At 45.7% G+C, this 19,026-nt stretch overlaps 1 protein-coding gene, 3 non-coding genes and 1 pseudogene across 4 annotated transcripts in view; all 5 read right to left on the bottom strand.

Moving 5' to 3' along the window:
- Positions 1–321: 321 nt before the first annotated feature.
- Positions 322–19,026, bottom strand: part of dync1h1 (dynein, cytoplasmic 1, heavy chain 1) — a 48,290-nt gene continuing 29,585 nt past the window's right edge. Inside the window, exons 46-75 of the mRNA XM_024437790.2 lie at positions 18,524–18,738; positions 17,303–17,507; positions 16,720–16,893; positions 16,417–16,536; positions 16,106–16,226; positions 15,514–15,709; positions 13,742–13,859; positions 13,014–13,229; positions 12,458–12,670; positions 11,960–12,087; positions 11,488–11,641; positions 10,756–11,053; positions 10,305–10,558; positions 9,951–10,085; positions 9,682–9,776; positions 9,327–9,501; positions 9,048–9,123; positions 8,648–8,808; positions 8,338–8,449; positions 8,030–8,214; positions 7,609–7,722; positions 5,991–6,161; positions 5,467–5,684; positions 4,698–4,801; positions 2,687–2,901; positions 2,203–2,356; positions 1,816–1,958; positions 1,208–1,376; positions 904–1,028; positions 322–703 (exon numbers count right to left, since the gene is read on the bottom strand). Coding sequence (XP_024293558.1) covers positions 575–703; positions 904–1,028; positions 1,208–1,376; positions 1,816–1,958; positions 2,203–2,356; positions 2,687–2,901; positions 4,698–4,801; positions 5,467–5,684; positions 5,991–6,161; positions 7,609–7,722; positions 8,030–8,214; positions 8,338–8,449; positions 8,648–8,808; positions 9,048–9,123; positions 9,327–9,501; positions 9,682–9,776; positions 9,951–10,085; positions 10,305–10,558; positions 10,756–11,053; positions 11,488–11,641; positions 11,960–12,087; positions 12,458–12,670; positions 13,014–13,229; positions 13,742–13,859; positions 15,514–15,709; positions 16,106–16,226; positions 16,417–16,536; positions 16,720–16,893; positions 17,303–17,507; positions 18,524–18,738 — 4,893 coding nt within the window. The 3' untranslated portion in view covers positions 322–574. The remainder of the gene's footprint in view (positions 704–903; positions 1,029–1,207; positions 1,377–1,815; positions 1,959–2,202; positions 2,357–2,686; positions 2,902–4,697; positions 4,802–5,466; positions 5,685–5,990; positions 6,162–7,608; positions 7,723–8,029; positions 8,215–8,337; positions 8,450–8,647; positions 8,809–9,047; positions 9,124–9,326; positions 9,502–9,681; positions 9,777–9,950; positions 10,086–10,304; positions 10,559–10,755; positions 11,054–11,487; positions 11,642–11,959; positions 12,088–12,457; positions 12,671–13,013; positions 13,230–13,741; positions 13,860–15,513; positions 15,710–16,105; positions 16,227–16,416; positions 16,537–16,719; positions 16,894–17,302; positions 17,508–18,523; positions 18,739–19,026) is intronic.
- Positions 2,478–2,545, bottom strand: LOC112262467 (annotated as a pseudogene).
- LOC112262468 lies at positions 5,860–5,930 on the bottom strand. Its single transcript, XR_002955354.1, has one exon. It is a non-coding gene; the product is annotated as a small nucleolar RNA SNORD50 (small nucleolar RNA).
- On the bottom strand, positions 10,178–10,249 carry LOC112262465. The gene has a single exon (XR_002955352.1). It is a non-coding gene; the product is annotated as a small nucleolar RNA SNORD50 (small nucleolar RNA).
- On the bottom strand, positions 10,633–10,704 carry LOC112262466. The gene has a single exon (XR_002955353.1). It is a non-coding gene; the product is annotated as a small nucleolar RNA SNORD50 (small nucleolar RNA).

The raw sequence follows: 19,026 nt of genomic DNA, 5'->3' as shown, positions 1-19,026 counted from the left end.
TTACAAGGCATCTCTCCAGACAGCTCCCCTCAATGTCAATTCATTGGGTGCATTCCAAGTGAGAATGGCAGACTACAAAGAATCATCTGTAGATATGAAAGGCTTGAACAATTATCCTATTGAGAAAATTCCACATTCCAAGAGGCTAGTGTGCATGTAATTCGGCCTACAGAATGCGGAACAATGAATCTAATCCCACAGTGGAAGTAAAATGCTCGGGTTTAGCCCCTCATATCTGAGATGGATAAGCAGCAATATGGCTGCTATGCATTTTAAAGATCATGGACCATAGTCAAAAACAAACTATACCCAGTCTGTTAGCCATGTTAAACCATTGATACTTTATTTTCCATGTCATTTACGCCATCATAACATACAGAATCCTTCATATAAAAATTGTTACCTCTTTCCAACTTCCCTTTCACAATCCAACTGACCACATTACTCAAGACTTTCTTCCACTTACCAATGACTTAATGTTACTTCTCCAACTAGTTACTTGACTACATTACCCTGTGGACTACACTAGGAATAAGTGATTAATAGGAATGATGAATAAAATAATTTCCAGAGTCTACTCTGTGCAGAGCACTGCCACTCCACGCTCGTAGAAGTTGTGAGGGTCTTCCTTGGTGGCGATGTCAAAGTCCACGGTGAAGATGAGATCAGCTCTGGTGAAGTTCAGATACACGGGGAGAGTGACCTGTGGGAATGACAGATGTACAATGTTCATGGTGTTTGGAGAATGACAAACTCCCCACATTCTATGAACCATCTATTGAAGGGAATTGTGAGGTCTGGTCTATCATCTGGAGAAAATTGATATGTAATCTAGCAATACCCCCGAGGGGATATTGAAAGTGTTGTGCTCAAGCTTCACATTTGTATGTGGCTCAGACATACCATGTGCTTCTTCTCGGCGCTCAATTGCTTCACCCAACGCAGCTGAGTCAGTGGCAACTCCGTAGAGATGTCATTGGAGAGAGACAGCTTGTTGTTGCCGTGGGTGGCTCCCTGCAGCTTCAGACCTGTCGGGGAGAAAGAGGGATTCGTAAAGGTCACTTGGGTTGATCATGTATACTAGATGGATAAATAATCCAGGCCCTGGAGGATCACAGCCAGACCATAACTATTAAAAGTAGCTTTGGTGTTAATTCTTGCTTTCTGGTACTGTATACTAATATAGATGAGTGACTGGTGAGCTGACCTTTGATGCCGAAGCTGCAGGCATCAAGCGCGGCCCCCTGGGCGGTGGTGACGTTGACCTCCAGACACAGCTCCTCCAGGGACCAGCTGTTGGCCTGGGCCACGTACTGACGAGTGGCCGTGATGTAGGCCTCAGGGACAAACAGGCTGCCTAGGCACACATGGATGTTCTGGACAGGAAAAGACACTGATTCAGAGTTGGTGGAGAGTTTTGGGTAACACTACTGCTAAAAGTCCAATACCTTGTCAAGTTCCCGGGGTCAATTATGGTATAATTTCATTGCAAAGCACCCATTAATGGGATGGCTTTATTTTTAACTCTTAAAAAGTGACAACTTGTTCATGGACTTTACAGTAGTTTGTCATTCAGAATTAAATGAATAAAATCCAATGGGATGCTAACATTGGCAATATTCCAACCTAACGAATTAGCCGGTTTACCTGTCTATGATCATGGAATCATTTTAAGGCAACACCAAATTTAAGGCAACACCAAATTCACTTAGGTCTTCCTATCTCTTTGATATAGGAGGTCAGATGAACAACCCCTTCAATATTAGGTGGTCAGCTGAACAACCCCTTTAATATTAGGAGATCAGCTGAAGGCACCTTGAGCTCCTTAGCGCCCCCGCTGGCAGCTCCCTGGGAGATGGCCTGCAGCTGTTTGACACGCTCGCTGAAGTCGGCCACCCACTGGATAACAGTCATGGACGCAGGCACGGTGTAGCGACACCAGCTACGAGGCAGGATACCTGGACGAGACACACCATTAGCACTGGGAAGCCTTGTAGAAACTACATGCCAAATCCTAACTCGAGTTGCATGAGTATAACTTTTGACCATTAAATAGAAACATCCATTGATGTCAATGGAAGACTTGTATAAAAACAACAAAGTACCACACATGGCCATTAACTATTACTGTAATCCTCACACATTGTCACCATATTAGATAATGAAACGAAGATGATCTTGTGTAGAGAATGAGAGGAGAACCTTTGACGAGGTCGTTGATGAGGGTGCGCAGGTCGTTGGTCTGTTTCTTCTTGCCCTCGCACACCTGCACCACATCAGTCAGGTCCTGACGCACTTCCTGCAGCATGCGGGCGCCCATCTTCACCTCGCGCTCAAAGAAGCGGAACAGAGGATCCTGTGTGTGTGTGTGTGTGTGTGTGTGTGTGTGTGGGGGGGAAATTAAATATATAGAAGTTGATTAAACAATATATTTTCACCTGTATAGTCCTTGAAGACACCCACAGTGTTTGAATTGCATATCAGAAGTCAGATCCATGAGTTTCATTCACATGAAATCAGGTTTGGGATAGATTCATCACTTACATAATGCTTTTTTCCCCCTTTATGCAGTAAGAGAGATTGCAGTGTGTGTAGGTTGTGAATTTTTTTTTTTTTTAAAGGCATCAGAACGCTCATCAGATCCCAGGCGTCACACTGACCAGATGAGACGTTGCTGGGACGTTACCTTAATGTTCTCCACGGTGCGCTTCAGGTGGTTGACCACCTGCGGGATGAGCGTCAGCCAGTTGGTGGCGGTGGTGAGCAGCGTGCGCATCCATGCGGGCTGGGCTTCAGCCGAGGTGGACGCCGTGCGCTCGCGCTTAGTCTCCTTCTCGTAGGCCAGATCATCCTCATCCTCCAGCATCTGCATTTTCAGCATCTTACCCATCATGTCAGTGCCTGAAGCAGCCAGCAAGGGGAGCAGGAAAGGGGTAAGGGAGGAGAGAAGAGGGGTGGAAGAGGAGGGGAGGGGTAGAAGGGGGGGGGAGAGGGGTGGAAGAGGTGAGACAAGCCCGGGGGAGGAGTGTGGGAAGAAGATATCAACGGTGGACCAAGAACATAGCCTTGTACTGCCTCATCCTCATAGACGTGTTAATGAAAGGGTTGTTGTGTTTCACAATCAAAAACAAGGGATTACAACATAGTCAGACAGACAGACAGTAAAAACAACAAATCAACATCTGACAAAAACAAGTCAGTACCAACAAAATGGAGGGAGACCATGCAATATTTCTTTAAGGAGGACCTATAGAAGTGAAAACATTTTCTGGGGCTCTGAGGAAAAATCAGTTGGAACCAAAAGGATGGATGAAGGGGATGAGTGAATGGATTGAGGGGTGGATGGGAGGGATGGATGCATCAACAGCTGGGAGTTGGAACTGGAAGCCAAGCGAGACACGATAAATGTGAAATACAGCTGCTGGAGGGTGAGAACACCCCTCTGCTGGACAGAACACTCCCATGGGTAAGGCTACCACACGGGGGGGGGGGCCTTCGGTTAGAACACTGGAACTGCTATGAGGAAAGGAATAAGGAAAGGAAAAAGGGCCTACAACCACATTACTGGAAGCAGTGAGAGAATATGCTCTGTATCAATGGTAGTCATCAGGGCATAAAATGAACACCTGTCAAATGCAGGTAGATCTAGGCGTTGGTGGGTAAGAATACCCATTTTACTAGCCACGTTGGCGGGTAGGAGCACATGTGCTGGTTGTGATTTAACACACAAAAAAAGCTGCAGTAGCCGTTTACAAAGTACTGCTGCCATTTTGTTTCATAGCTGCTAATCTCACCTATCAGAGCTGTGCGCTCTGAGGGAAGTGCTGATAGATTCATTTTAGGAGGCACTGTGCACAGGCATCAAAGTTTGTCTAATTTACTCTAAAGTCTACAAGGTGAGACTTTATCCTTGTGTTTCTTGGCTATTTCAATTGTTTTGTTCACAAGCTTAGTTGTTGTTCAACGTTAGTTTGACTCTGCTTCCAACTGATAGCTTAGAGACGCCCTAGTTAGATCCCAAATCTCTCACACACACAGACACGACTCAAGTGGCCCTGTTAACAACCACCCCCCCCCCACACCCTTAAAAGGGGCAGCTGAAAATGTTGTCTCATCTGATATTTTGGTTAAAAAAGTAATTACTTCTTACTAAAAACCTTATTTGTTTTAGAAACATGGTTATCAGTTTATTTTTTATGTCATTAAGGTGAACAAAATATTTGGGCTGGTAAAAAATACAAGTGGCTGGTGGACCAAAAAGTACATTTTAGGCCCTGGTAGTCCTTCCTGTAGTTCAGAGGAAGGCAACCCTGTTCCTGGAGTGCCACTGCAGGACTAGGATCCATACAATACCAATGGAGGTAATTAAATCAGTGATTTCCTGAATTCAACACACCTGGTCTTCCAGGTCGGTTAAATAAAAAAACATGGTGCCTGCGGCCCCTCCAGGACCAGGGTTGCCTATACTTGCCCAAGTTAGAATATGCTGTACACCAATGGTAGTCATTTCTCTAGTTAGAGAATGATTCCTGTGGAAATAAGATGTTACAACAGATATGGAGAGAGGAGAAACCAAAGATGAGTGATGAGTTTCGGCAGTCTCCTTCGCTGCAGACAAAGGATCCCACAGACAAAACCGGACAAGCCGCTTGAGTGCAGCTGCAGCCGGGGCCAACCAGCTGTAGCCAATAGCATACCCTGAGTGGTGAGCAGGACCTTCTCAGCGTTGCTAGGCAGGCCCAGCCAGGACGGGGTCTGGGTGTCTGGCAGCATCTCCACCCAGTGCATGAACTCCTCACGCCTGGAACCAAAGACAGAACAGTGTTACTGAGAGAGGAGGGAGGAGAGAGAGAGAACAGCATTACTGAGAGAGGAGGGAGGAGAGAGAACAGCATTACTGAGAGGAGAGAGAACAGCATTACTGAGAGAGGGAGGAGAAACAAAAACAGCATTACTGAGGGAGGAGGGAGGAGAGAGAACAGCATTACTGAGAGAGGAGGGAGGAGAGAGAGAACAGCATTACTGAGGGAGGAGAGAGAGAACAGCATTACTGAGGGAGGAGAGAGAGAACAGCATTACTGAGAGAGGAGGGAGGAGAGAGAACAGCGTTAGAGGGAGGATGTTAGAAAATCACCTGAAATGCCTAAATGTGTGAATTTCCCCTGAATTTCTTTGACAAACATTTGACTGAGAATTGATCACAATATATAGTTTTTTGTATGTACTGTATACTACACCTTAGTTTTCAGTTGATACACATACACAAAAAACATAAATGCAACAATTTCAAAGATTTTACTGCATTACAGTTGGATCTATGGATTTCACATGACTGGGCAGGGAGCCAGGTCCAGTCAGAATTTGTGTTTCCCCACAAAAGGGCTTTCTGACAGAAATACTCCTGTTGTGTTTATATTTCTGTAATATCACTAAAGTAAAACTACCACCCCAACCCCAGCCACTGACCGGATGCCCTCGGGCATCTTGATGTCCTTGTGACCGTCCACCTTGAAGGCCAGCTTGAACTCTGAGTCGAAGCTGCCCGTGGTGAAGATGCGATCCAGGAAGGTGTTGAGCAGGCGCTGGTCAAACTCGTTGTCGATGCGACCGCCGTAGATGGACTGGGCCATCAGGGTCTTCAGGGCTGCCCAGGGGATCTTGTCAGGGGAGATGTTCTGACGGCCCTGGGGGTGTGGAGGAAGAGGAGAACGGAAGGTTACCACCATAGAAATACATAGAATACCTGTTCTATTGTCACCACACCCATCCAACTTAGAGACTAGTACATTTTTAGTTTTTATTGAGTGACCTTCAACTTCATTCCTAATTGCAAGAATGTATATATTATGTGTGTATTACATATCAGCAGTCAGATCCGTATAAGAGTTTCATTCACATGAAATCAGGTTCGGATAGATTCATCATCTAATGTAAGAGACGTTCTGCATACAGAAAGAACCCAACGTAAGAGACAACAGCGTGTGACTGACCTTAGCGGTGTCGTCCAGCCAGGTGTCCACGGTGTCGCAGGCCGAGCGCAGGTCCGACTCTCCGAACTCGTACTTCTTGGACCAGCCCAGCGGGGCATAGCGCAGACGCTCCTGGATGACGGCGTGGAACCAGGCCAACAGGAAGTAGAGGCGGGCACGCTCGTTGGGTGCCTGCAGAGGATGACAGACAAGTAGAAGAGTTTGTTTTTATAGGGGCAATCTGAAGTTCAAACAAAGTGGCCACTCCACCACTGTTTTGGTAAATAGCTGAGGAATGGGTTTGGAGCTCTCAAATTCAGACAAGAGCTATGCATGCAAGGACTGACCATCCACAATATTAAAATTATAGTTTTAACCATGTTGTTTCAAGGCGAGACAACGTTAGTTTTCAATTACATTGTTTACAAACAATGGAGTAAAACAAGCTTATATCTTGGGTTCTTGATGGGGTAGGACACTTAAACTAAGCTCAATAGGCCTTAGTTATATTCTTAAAGAACCTATGGGTATATAATATAAATATATAATTAATTTAACCTCTTGAGTGTAGGGGGCAGTATTTTGATGTTTGGATGAAAAACATACCCAAATGAAACTGCCTATTTCTCAGGCCCAGAATCTAGAATATGCATATAAATTGTCAGATTAGGATAGAAAACACTAAAGTTTCCAAAACTGTCAAAATATTGTCTGAGTATAACAGAACTGATATTGCAGGCGAAAACCTGAGGAAAATCCAACCCGGAAGTGCTGTTTTTCCTGAAAGCTCCCTGTTCCATTGCCTGCCTTCGCTCCATTTAAAGGGATATCAACCAGATTCCTTTTCCTATGGCTTCCCCATGGTGTGAACAGTCTTTAAACAGTTTCAGGCTTTTATTTTGGAAAATGAGCGAGAAAGATCACATCATTGTATGGCTGGGTGGCAGCAGCGTTTTGCATGCGCAACAGCTTGGAGCAGACATTACTCTCTCTCCTATTGAAGAAGCTACAGTCCCAGTTGTAATATTATCGATTATATATTGTAAAAACAACCCGAGGATTGATTATAAAAAACATTTGACATGTTTCTACTAACTTTACGGATACTATTTGGAATTTTTGTCTGCGATGTCGTGACCGCTCTGAACGCGCATTCTTCATGGAACATTAATTGTGTAACTGGGAGTCTCGTGAGTGAAAACATCCGAAGATCAAAGGTAAGCAATTCATTTTATTGCTTTTTTGACCAATCTACTTGGCTCCTAGCTGTTTGTAATGTTTTGTCTACTGAGAGAGATGTCCTTACATAAACGCTTGGTACGCTTTCGCCAGGTGGATTAACAACAAGTTAAGCTGTGTTTTGCTATATTGCACTTATGATTTTTAGTAATTTAATTTGGCGCTCTGCAATTCAGCGGATGTTGATGAACCCGCTAACGGGATGGGTGCATCAAGAAGTTAAAAGTCCCCCCAAAAATAGTCACAATTGCAGATTGACCCTTTAATAGTCAAGGTAAAAAGAAATCATTCATCCAAGTTTATGGAGGAAGAAGGTGTGAGACGAACAGAGGGGCAAAAAGTGACAGAAGAAAAAAAGGAGCGAAAGAGTAATCAGTATTCATATAGTTGTGTTGGTCACCTTGCACATGCGAGCCACAGGGATGCTGCTGAAGGTCCTCAGCATGTTGGCCTTGACACCAGGAGGAGGTTCAAACACAAAGATACGTCCAGCACGCAGCAGGTTCACTGGCACCTGAGAGGAACAAAGAAAACACATTTAGATCTCTCAACAGTCAAGACATTCATAACTGTGCCACATGGCGAGAAAAAGCTTGAGGTTAACCAATCACAGTGATAAGTTATACTTCAAGTAACAACGTGGATATTTTTTAAAAACTCTTTTTTTTTTTTTTTTTAAATCAACAATTGAGTGAGCTTGAACTTTCTTCAAAAATCCCTTTCATTAAGTTTGGTCTTTATAGTCCTCAATACAGAGTAAAACACTGTCATACTCGCTATCTTGTTTATTTTTTCTAAGGAAGTTGAAAGTGGAATGTGACCTTGGGGTTGATCTCCATGGTGAGGAAGAGACGGAAGCTGGCGTGGGGCTGCATGGAGTGGAGCTTCTTCTCCAGCTGCATTAGCCAACCAGGAGCCAGGTGCACGTTCTCCAGCATCACCCACCTGCCGGACTTGACAGCGGTGTTGATGTCGCGGTCGGCCTTGTTGAAGCCCTCAGCAGAACCTGAGAGAGAAGAGAGAGAGAGAAGAGGAGGAACCAGGATTCTAAGATGCCAGTAGATGTTTCATACTTCCTCCTGGGCTGTTTTCAAACTGAACTGACTAAACCCTGCTGTAGGCTACCTACCAATGGAGATGGAGGTGATGTGTTTGTTTTCCTCAGCTGCCAGGTCCCGGACCAGGCCGCTGGCATCGTACCCGGGTACGGAGCACATCAGAACAGGGGTACTGGGTTTCACCTAGGCGGGTAGGAGAACAAGTTTCACGAGGAGATGAGCGGTTGTAATACGCAATGGTACGTAGAACAGTGACCCTTAAAAACACTGTACAAATAACACACTATATCTGAGATGATTGTCGATTCAGGGATGTCCAGACTTCTGTACCATAAATATGAAATGACTACGATGGTAGATTCTATTTCTATGCTCTGTTACCTCGCTCTCCACGATGTTGCCCAGGTCAAGGGGCTGCTCGATGATGGCCATGAAGGTGTCTCCCAGGACCTTCGATACAAAGATGTGGGCCATGGCCAGCATGCGGTCCGGACGGAAGGCTTGGATCAGGAGCAGCTGGTGCACTGCCTGACCGATGGAGGCTGTCGAGGACAGACAAAGTACATTTTTGACATGGACTACATTGCAGTCGGGACTGCACAGAATCCCCGTAGCACTCTTTACCACTGAACCACAAACTACCCATATTCTCTACATTCATTTTGTATTTTTAATGCAAATTCTATCAAGAGCATAATTGGGATCTCGACAATGCATAGCAGCCTCTGAACGTCATGGGTTTCTATGCTTCCCCCAAAGTAAATCGGATTGAAATACTCACTTGACTGTTTCTCCTCTGTCCACAGGTAGGGCACGGACAGCTCAGGGGAGTTGCTCTCAATCCACATGAAGAATTGCTGCAATGGTAAAAAAAAACACACAAAAAAACATGTCAACCTCGACGACAACTTAAAATGTTCCTTTCTTACTCTTTTATTCTAAAAAATAATTGTAATGCTCTTCTGCTTAACAAACAGTTTAGTAAAGAGTCAGTTTAACAAACGGTTTATTAAAGAGCTTCACATTGCTAAAGTCATTTTCTTCCCTCCAAGTTTCTCACCTCATCAGCTTCCACCTTGGAGACCAGGTCCTTGAAGGCGGGGAGACGGCTGAGAATGATCATGGCCTCACACTGCTCCGTGGTCAGGCCCTTCACCTTGGGCACCGCTGTACCCTTCAGCACCATCTCCGCACCACGCAGGAAGTGCTGGAACTCCGCGTCGTAGGACGGCTCGCTGAGGGCAACAGGAAATGGTTATCAATGACATGCAGGGGCAACGCCACACTGTCCACACTAGTATACCACTTAGAATGCATCCTCAATACATTGTGGTAGTGTAGATTTTGGAACTGAACCATGGACCTTATCCTTCACATTATAACCTGGAATGTGTAGAAAGTTCAAAGTTCAATACCTTGTCATGCCTTTCAGGTTGATCCTGGCTAAGAGCATGGCAAAGGTGATGTGATCCTGGTTACACATGCCTCTGGCCACTCTGTTGAACGCCCCCTGAAAACAAGAAAATAGGATTGGTGATTTTGCACTAGAAAACCTCCAAACAAAAACCCATAAACTTAATCTTTGAAGAAAAAACTCTAGCTCTAGATGTTCTAGAAGGTGTTCTAGATGTGAGTTTTTTTTAGACATTCTAGGTTCTAGTGGGTGTTTGAGATGTGCGCTTACCTGAAAGAGGTCCTTGGTGATGTGGGTGAGGCGCTGGGTGTGGTCGCTAACACTCTTGAGGTTAGCGTTCTCGTACAGCACCGTGTGGTAGATATCCAGGAAGAAGTGCAGCGAGTACTGGTACAGGAAGTGCATCTGGAGACGGACAGGTACAGTACTTTTTGGTTCACTACTAGAAGGTTTTTAAGAGTGTCACCACCATAGAAACAGAACTAGAAGAGACTTGCATATCAGAAGTCAGATCCGTATAAGAGTTTCATTCACATGAACTCAGGTTTGGGATATATTCATCATTTAATGCAAGACGCTGTCTGCACAAGGGATAATCTTTATAAGAGATAGCAGTGTGTGTACCTGGTTCAGGGCCTCCATGGTGAAGTAGATGGAGCTGCAGGCTGAAGAGAGGGACAGGTACTGCTGTGACACCGCCTCCACCTCAGCCATCACAATGTCAGTCTCCTCCACCTTCCTGGTCACCTCCGCCGCCTCCTTCTTCAGGTTCTCCAGGGTGGTGATGATGGTGTCGTCGTCCAGGATACGACCCTTGACCTCGTTCAGGGCCTGCAGCAGGGACTTCTCCAGTTGGCGCAGACGCACCTGGAACTCACCTGGTGGAGGGAGGGAGGGTTAATCTATAAAAATAGGACTAAGAGTAGAGAGTAGATACTTTCGTGTGCATTGCATATCAGCAGTCAGATCCGTATACGAGTTTCATTCACATGAAATCAGGTTCTGGATAGATTCATCATCTAATGCAAGAGACTGTCGGCACACGGAACGAGAGTTGCGCAAGCAAGCGTCTCACCTTGCAGTTTGAGGAGGTCGGAACGCTTCTCGTCCACGTCGGGCCTCTCGGCCTTAAGCACCTCGTTGAGACACTGGCTCTGCAGACTGCTGCGTGTCACTGTGAAGTTGACAAAGGTCACACGAGAACACAGGTCTGGAGGGAACTCCACTGTGGGGTCGCGTGTGGAGAGGAAGATGACGAAGGATGGCGACAAGTCAATGTCCTGGTCGCCAAGGGTGATGAGCACGCGTCCGCCGGTCCTGCGCACCTCTCTGTTGAGCACCGGGTTCAGGATGGGGTCGTAGCTCTCTACATCCTGGGGGAGACATTGTTTCATATTACCATTAGTTACATGGACACTAAATGGTTTTATCCAAATGAACCAAGGTTGGCTAGCCCAACAGTAATCTTGGAACCCAGAACCAAATGTTGCAGTCGCTAGCTAGCTACTGGACCTAACATTTACGTTAAAGCTTATGTTACATATAGTAACAATGTTACCAGTCTCAAGGGAGATCATATTTTGCGGCAGAAGCAGAGTACTACCTCCCAATGGACTAGTAACCGAAAGGTTGCAAGTTCAAATCCCCGAGCTGACAAGGTACAAAATCTGTCGTTCTGCCCCTGAACAGGCAGTTAACCCACTAGTACGATTTGCATAGTTAAATAAAGGTTAAAAAAAATGTTATTAAAAAATAGAGGTACACATGGTCTGGAACATGCAGGATCGACCTAGAAGTCTGTTCTGACCTGCACAAGCAGAGGGTTTCCGAAACGCAGGGCGCTCTCCAGGTTCTTCCGGAAGGCGTCGTCCAGGAAGCTGGTCCTGGTGATCTTGCGGTCTTTGTACTCGTTCATGATGAACTCTGTGGCCTGGCCGGATGGGTCGATGATCAGTGGATACCTGGGAAAGGTTTAATTGATGTATTAAGAATCTCATTTAGCCCAAAGAAATGGACAGCTTTCCAGAAGTCTTAAAAAAAGTCTATCCATCACACTCTTGGATGCACCGTGGAATTAGGATAGGCATTCATTATACAAACATTTCCATGGTAAAGTTTTGTATCTTCTGACAGGATCCGCAGTGAAGTGTTTAACTTTCTATAGAGGTTTATGATAGTTCTATCATTCTCTACCACTCTGTGTTGATCATTTAGAACACTTCAACTCCTAGACGTGGAAAAAAAGTGGATGATGTTGTGATTCGGATGGACACACTCACCTGTTGAACCTCTTGAGCATGATGGCGTTCTCGGTGCAGAGGTCATCCGCCGGGAGGGAGTTCGCTTGCCAGCGCAGCCTCTCGTCCGCATTGGACAGGTACTCAGTCCTGGCGATGTCCGTACGGAACTAGTGGGAGAGACAGATCTGCTTAGCCATACAAAATGGAGTCTAGAACATTACATAGAATAAGGCCTTGAGTTACAGATGACTGCCAGACTAGGCGTAAAAGTCTGGGTTTCGAACTTGGGTTGTCCATGCGACTCAAAACAGTTAGCCGTCTGAACTAAAGCCTAGGAAATAGTCGTGGGAGCCAACACAATTCTCCACATCTCCGGCAAGGTCATTTATCATTAAGGCCAGTATTTTTAATCCTCATCATCCCTCATTTGACATGGAAAAACTCATGACCCCTCCCCTACTCATGATGTCAACGAAAGCCTAGTGTTGAGAACTACCCCCATTACATGAGCCACTGAACAACCCACCCCCCCAGTACCTGGATGTTAGCCTGCTGCAGGTGGTGCGACCAGGTAGTGAAGAGGTTCTGCCTCATCTGCTGCTCGAAGTAGCCCGCATAGGCGATGAAGGCTGCGGACAGCAGGCAGTCCCCGGCGATGGTAGCCATCTGGTTCTTGAACGTCTCGCTGGACTTCTCCCAGCGCTCGCTCTCGGCAGACAGGCTCTTGAGCAGGGCTGTGCTGCGGTTCACCTGCACTCACAGAAGACGGTCAAGGTCGGATTTAATAATGAGAACAATGATGGATTGGATTGATAGCGCGCTTTTCCACCTAGTCTTCAATTGCATTGGAATAGGAGTTTTAAACTGAGCACTCATCCCATTGGGCAACATTCTATTGTCAAGTCTAGGGCATTGACTTTCAGAATGTTCATAGTTGAGATGCCACGCCTTTTTCCTTGATAACACACGATTTGCTCTAAAAACACATTTCCTAAATCTCTTGCTAATTTTTAAGGTTATGGAGAAATGGTATCTCTTGCTAATTCCTAAAGTTATGGAGAAATAGTTGTTATGGGTGGATGGACTTCCCTACCTTCGCCTCGACGGCGGCCAGATCTGCCTTAATGGCCTGGGCCTCAGAGATGAGCACGGCGTACTCCTCCTTGTAACGGGCGATGCTGGACTCCAGGTCGTGGATCATCTGCTCCACCTCCTCTGCCTTGGACTTGTTGTCCATGGCGTCGTCCTCCAGCTTCTGCAGCTCGTTCCTCAGCGGCTCCACTCGCTTTAACATGTCAGCGTAGTTCAGCTAGAAGAGGGGGAAGAGATGGGTCAATATAATTGCAGGCTATAACTGCAGGTTATAAGTAAGGTGCAGTTTTGTATTTTTTTTTTATATATTTTTTTTTTACACATGGTAAGGAAGAATTTACTCCTGGCACTCATTAGACATTACATGAATCTCAAATACGTCCTCTCCAAATGCATTGGAAGATCCAAGAATCCTCCTCTATGACATTCTCCTCCAATGTGTTTTGAGAGGGAGACGAGGAGAGAGGATGCAAGGAATCGAGGAAAGACTTTAGATTCACCCTTACACCGTTCCCATGGGGCAGCAGGGTAGCCTAGTGGTTAGAGCATTGGACTAGTAACCGAAAGGTTGGAAGTTCAAATCCCCGAGCTGACAAGGTACAATATCTGTCGTTCTGCCCCTGAACAGGCAGTTGACCCACTGTTCCTAGGCCATCATTGAAAATAAGAATTTGTTCTTAACTGACTTGCCTAGTAAAATAAAAAGTCAGTGGGTGGTGGTTTCCTTACCTGAGCGATGGCCCATTTGACCATGGGGCCACAGGCCAGGGAGGCCCTGTTGACCATCTCGTAGTTGAAGTTGGGGTTGGACATGTAATTCTTCTTCATCTTCTCACGGATTGACTCACTGCATTTACAATAGAGATCACAGCGTTAGGACAGAGCAACAGGCAATTGTATAAAAATGTCAAATGAATTCAACTGAAAACAGGGTATTCAGAAATGATTAGGATGAAATTATGTACAAAAGGGGTGGCGTGCAAGGAAGCAAACATTTTTAAAAAAGCCTTTTGGTTGTTACAGCTTTTAAAGGGAAATTTCACCAAAATATGACTGGGTTTGTTTGGATCGTGTCTGAAACGCTTCTAGCACAGTGAGAAGTGTTTCACATATATTTGACCACAAAGGCAGCAGGTCTGGGTTTCCCGTGCTGAACGATACACCAGATGACAACATCCGGTGTATTGATGTGATGGATGAGATCTAAAAAGGCATTTCACAAAGCCTATGTTATACCGACCACACTATACATCTGGGTGTAGATGTGGTTGTCTTTGTTTGACAGAGCCATTAGATGTCTTTTCAGCGATGCTCCTATTGGCCGATTCACTGAGAGACTACAGCTTGGTGTGGAGTGGTGCTTCCTGTTCTGGCCCCGTTGGGCATCGTGCATTCGCTATGAATGCCGGAGTGGTGGTACACTTGGAGCAGACGAATACACAGGAAGTTTGATTCTATCGGTGAAATGAAAATGCACTTGTTGTAGCTTGTACTGGGGATATTTTTGATGGATAGATGACAAAACCTAATGTTGTTAACATAGTAATGACTGACAGAGCTAGGGTGAAATTCCCCTTCAACTAGAAAATTGCATTCTATTTAGTATGAATCATTTTGAAATGTTTCATCCAAATGGATACAGATCATAGTGACTGATTTCAGACTAACTGTTTTTCTACCAACTACGGTCAGAAAACATATCTAGCCAACTGCTGGACATGCTAACTTGATTCAATGAGCACAATCATGCCAAGATTGGTCTACTATCAATAAATCAGTACATTACTCTTCTGATTTCTCAAGACAACCACTTGGCAATTAACAATAATACAGTGAATCACAACTGCGTGAGGAAGATTGCGATCAGAGTAATATAAAACGGATGAGCACAGTACCTCATGTCCTCTGATACAAAGTTGACTATGTTGGTGATGAAATTGTCCCTGACAATAACTTGTCTGATCTTTTTCCAGTCATTAGTCTCCTCGCCCAGCAGTAAGCAGATAGACTCTAAGGCCAGCTTAACCGTGGGAGGGGGGTTGGTCATGGCACGCACTTCAACAAGATGGTGACGCTTAATAGAGCTGACGGCTGGGGAGGGATGGATGGGGGAGGGAAAAAGAGAGGGGGGGCCACTCTTTAGGAACCATGCAGGACAGAAGGGGTGGGAGGAGGGGGTTTGACAGCAGCAGGGTTGGAAGAGGGGGGCAAAGGGACTGTGTTTCAGGGCAGAGATGTTTAGGTATTTGAACTCCATTGAAGAAAGAGGCCATTTTGGATCTCTTAAAACTTGCTAGCAGGAATGAGTCTTGCTCTAGATTTTACTGCAGAAGTGCCAAAACATGTCGGCAGCTCAAACCAAACCGCTCTGTAATTGGTTCAATCAAATGTCAAATCACACAACTCCTCTCTGCCATTGAACAATCACAGACACCCCTTCCCTCGGTCACGCAAACCCCACCGCCGCAATCTTCCCCCTCCAACAAAACACTCATGGTCACCTGATCTCATCGGCAGAAAAGTTAACAATGGTGGGGATGAAGTTCTCCCTCATTATGATGGAGCGGATCTGCTTCCAGTCTGTGGTGCTCTCCCCCAGGAGCAGGCAGATGGACTCCAGGGCCAGCTTGACCGCCCCCGGCGGGTTGGCCATGGAACGCACCTCCACCAGATGCTGCTTCTTAATGGACTTAACAGCTAACCCCGGCCAGAGGAGGGGGGGCACAAGAGGACGGAGGGGAGAATCAACAGCAAAGAGGGAAAGCGAGAAGAAAAGCAGAGAAGTTAGATTAAGAAGAGAGATATCCATCTCGTACCGCGAGACCGCTGGAGAGAGGACAATAAAGAACTTGGAAAGAAAAAGAAATCTGCTCAAAAAGAGCAATGTTTCTATCAGCTGGGCATCTCATAATGTAAACTTGGGGATGTAATCATTCAACAGCAGCAGTGACATTGCGAATATGAACGCTCCCAAAACAACACTGCTTGTTAAATAGATCAGTCTGCCTCTAAGCTGATTTTGCAACAATGTCTAAAGCAGTCATCAGAAGTGTAAGGAAATTAAATACAAAATAAAACAGAAAGGAGACGTACCATTCTGGGCCTCAATAACAGCAGGCTCCACCTGATCCAGGTCTACCTTGACACTCAGCTGTTTGTCTTTGATCTTCTCCTGTTGCTTGTACACAGACTCCTGGATTTCCTGACTCATCACCTAGAAATCCCAATGGAAAACACAGGTCTAATACAACCACCATCTACTTCCACAGAGGTTAGTATACAGCAGAGATCTGAAAGTCCCAGCCCGGGAGCCACATCAGGACCTGATCTGCTCATTTCTTGGCCCAGCGGGACGGAATTGTCAGACCACTGGTATACAGTGAAATAGTTCCCCTCGCTCTTACCTTCTTCTTCTCCGCCTCCTGCTGGTCTTTGACCATCTTTTTTAGCTTGTCGTTGGCATCCGCGTTCTTCACCTCCAGCTCCTGGCTCTTGATCCTCAGGTCGTGACGCAGCTCCTCCACCTATGGGTGAAGATCAAGATACAGACTGTGGTGACAAACAACTCGAACGGACAATAAAAATCCAAACAGATCTACCATAATCTTGAAACACTGAGCCAAATTGTACGTCTGCAAGCTAGCTAGCTCTATCCACGTCTTAAGTTTATGTTTGTCAGGAAAGACCATTATGGAAGGAAGCGTCACCTGGTCCACGGTCTCCTTGATTTTCCTCAGGCCCACGTTGAGATGCATCTGCTGCTCCTCCAGCTCGCTGCGCTTCTCGTTGAACAGGTCGGCGTAGTGGTTGATGAAGTCCAGGTAGTGGCGCGGGGTGATAGCCATGGTGCGCCCGCCACGCTTGGACAGCCGGCTGTTAGCCTGAGGAGGAAGAACGCCATCGTAAGCAAACGTGAGTACCATTTTACCGTCATATGATCGACAGATCTGGTTTAAAATGTTGTCCCAGTCCCAAATCGTACCTCTAAGCCCACTTGTGGAGATCTGAGAGGAATTGACAGGTATAATCAAGTAGTTTCACTATATTGCTTACACCAATCAAATCCTCTCAGATCTCCACAAGTGCATAGGCCTGGTATTTCTATTCTTTCAAATACTTTAAGGGTTTGTTTGAGCCTGCCTGGAGTGCCAGATGGGCAGTGTTTTGCACTTTTGGGACTATTCCATTGGTTCCATTGCACTAGGCGAGCTCAGCTGAGGTATTTGAAAAAATAATTTAAAAACAAACACAATTTGAACCCAGGTCTGATCACCAACGCGTGAGTCTTACCTGGTGCAGTGTCTGGTGGACAAACACGCAGCCGTTGACGATGGCCTCACGGTGAGATGGTGGCTGGGGCAGCTTGTCGTACACCACCGGCATGTAGTCAGGCACCTTGTAGTTGGGTTTCTCCAGGTCCAGTTTGATGGTGAACTCTTTGCCCACTTGGTAGAGGGCCTCAGTTGACCAGTCTCCAAACCAATTCAACACACATCTGTGGAAGGGAAGGGAGAAAGAGTTAGAGTCCAACACAGATACTGTAGTGGAAGGCTACAATCATGACAGATCTGAAAACGACTGGGGGGGATTGAGTGCAGTGTGTCTCGTCTATCCAAAAGGGATTCCAAAGAATCAAGTCAACAAAAAAAATATGTTTTTTTCCTAAGAGTTCCAAATCAGCCACTACTCAGGACCAGTGACAGTGTGCAAATCTGTTCAATGGAAATATTTGAGTGGGTTTAGAGTCAGCTACTAAGGTAATACCAGCGCCACTGTACTGTCGGCTGGGCATAACATTAGCACCTGCCAAATGCGGTAGATTTAGGTATTGGCAGGTAAGAATGTGTATTTCACCAGCCACCTAGGTGGGTGGTCAATTTGCAGGGCTCTACAGAGAGAGCGTTACATTTGCAAATAAAAATTTAGTACAAAAAGTCAAGTAGGAGCACGTTTGCTAGTTGTGATTTATAAATGTTGCAGTAGCTGTTTTTCTGCTGTTTCATAGCTGCTAATTGCACAAAGAAATACAAAATCTATATCCCACCTCACGCAGTAACAAGGCCTGGCTGGGGAGCTTTGTGCTGATAGATTCATTTTTGGAGGCTCTGAGTGATAGTGAAGAGATGCGGGGTCTACTAGTCAGATCCAAAATCACAGCCACGTGACATGACTCGAGTGGCCCCGTTACCACAGTAACCTCCCGCCCTTAAAGTGGCAGCTGAATATTTTGTCTCATCTGATATTTTGGTTAATAAAAGACTTGGGTCACAAAAAAAATGTAACGAAATTGAGCAATTTATCACATTACTGCTTACTAATACATTATTTTGCATTAGAATCATTAAGCATGGTCATCTGTTTTTTATGTTTGTTAATTATGGCAAAACATTTCGGCTGGTAAAAAAAATCTAAGTGGCTAGTAGATTTTTTTCCATCTACCTGCCAGTGGTTGGTGGAACACAAAGTAAATTTTAGGCCTTGACTGCAGGTGTGGATATAGGAGGCCCCCACCTGTTGAAGAGGGCAGGGGAGGTGGCGGCGCGGTCCTTCAGGCCCTCAGATGAGGGGTTCATGGTGAAGACCACATGTAAGTTTCTGATGACCTGGCTGGTAAACCACTTGTAGAGCTCCTCATGCGTGTCCAGCATCATACCCTCCTTCTGGGCGCCCTCCTTACACTGGGTCATCAAGGCGGCGTACTCGTCACCCTCAAACAGACCTGGCACCTGGGCAGGGACACATGTTAGAGAATACACACACACACAAAAAGTATGTGGACATAGTGGATTTGGCTATTTCAGCCACACCCGTTGCTGTCTGGTGTATAAAATTGAGCACACCGCCATGCAATCTCCATAGACAAACATTGACAGTAGAATGACCTTATTGAAGAGTTCAGAGTGACTTTCAACTAGGCACCGTCATAGGATGCCACCTTTCCAACAAATCATCAAATTTCTACCCTGCTAGAGCATGAAATACATTTGGGATGAATTGGAACACCGACTGAAAGC

Source organism: Oncorhynchus tshawytscha, linkage group LG11 (genome assembly GCF_018296145.1).
Source record: "Oncorhynchus tshawytscha isolate Ot180627B linkage group LG11, Otsh_v2.0, whole genome shotgun sequence".
NCBI lineage: Eukaryota > Metazoa > Chordata > Actinopteri > Salmoniformes > Salmonidae > Oncorhynchus > Oncorhynchus tshawytscha.
This window is presented reverse-complemented; position numbering and strand designations above follow the sequence as displayed.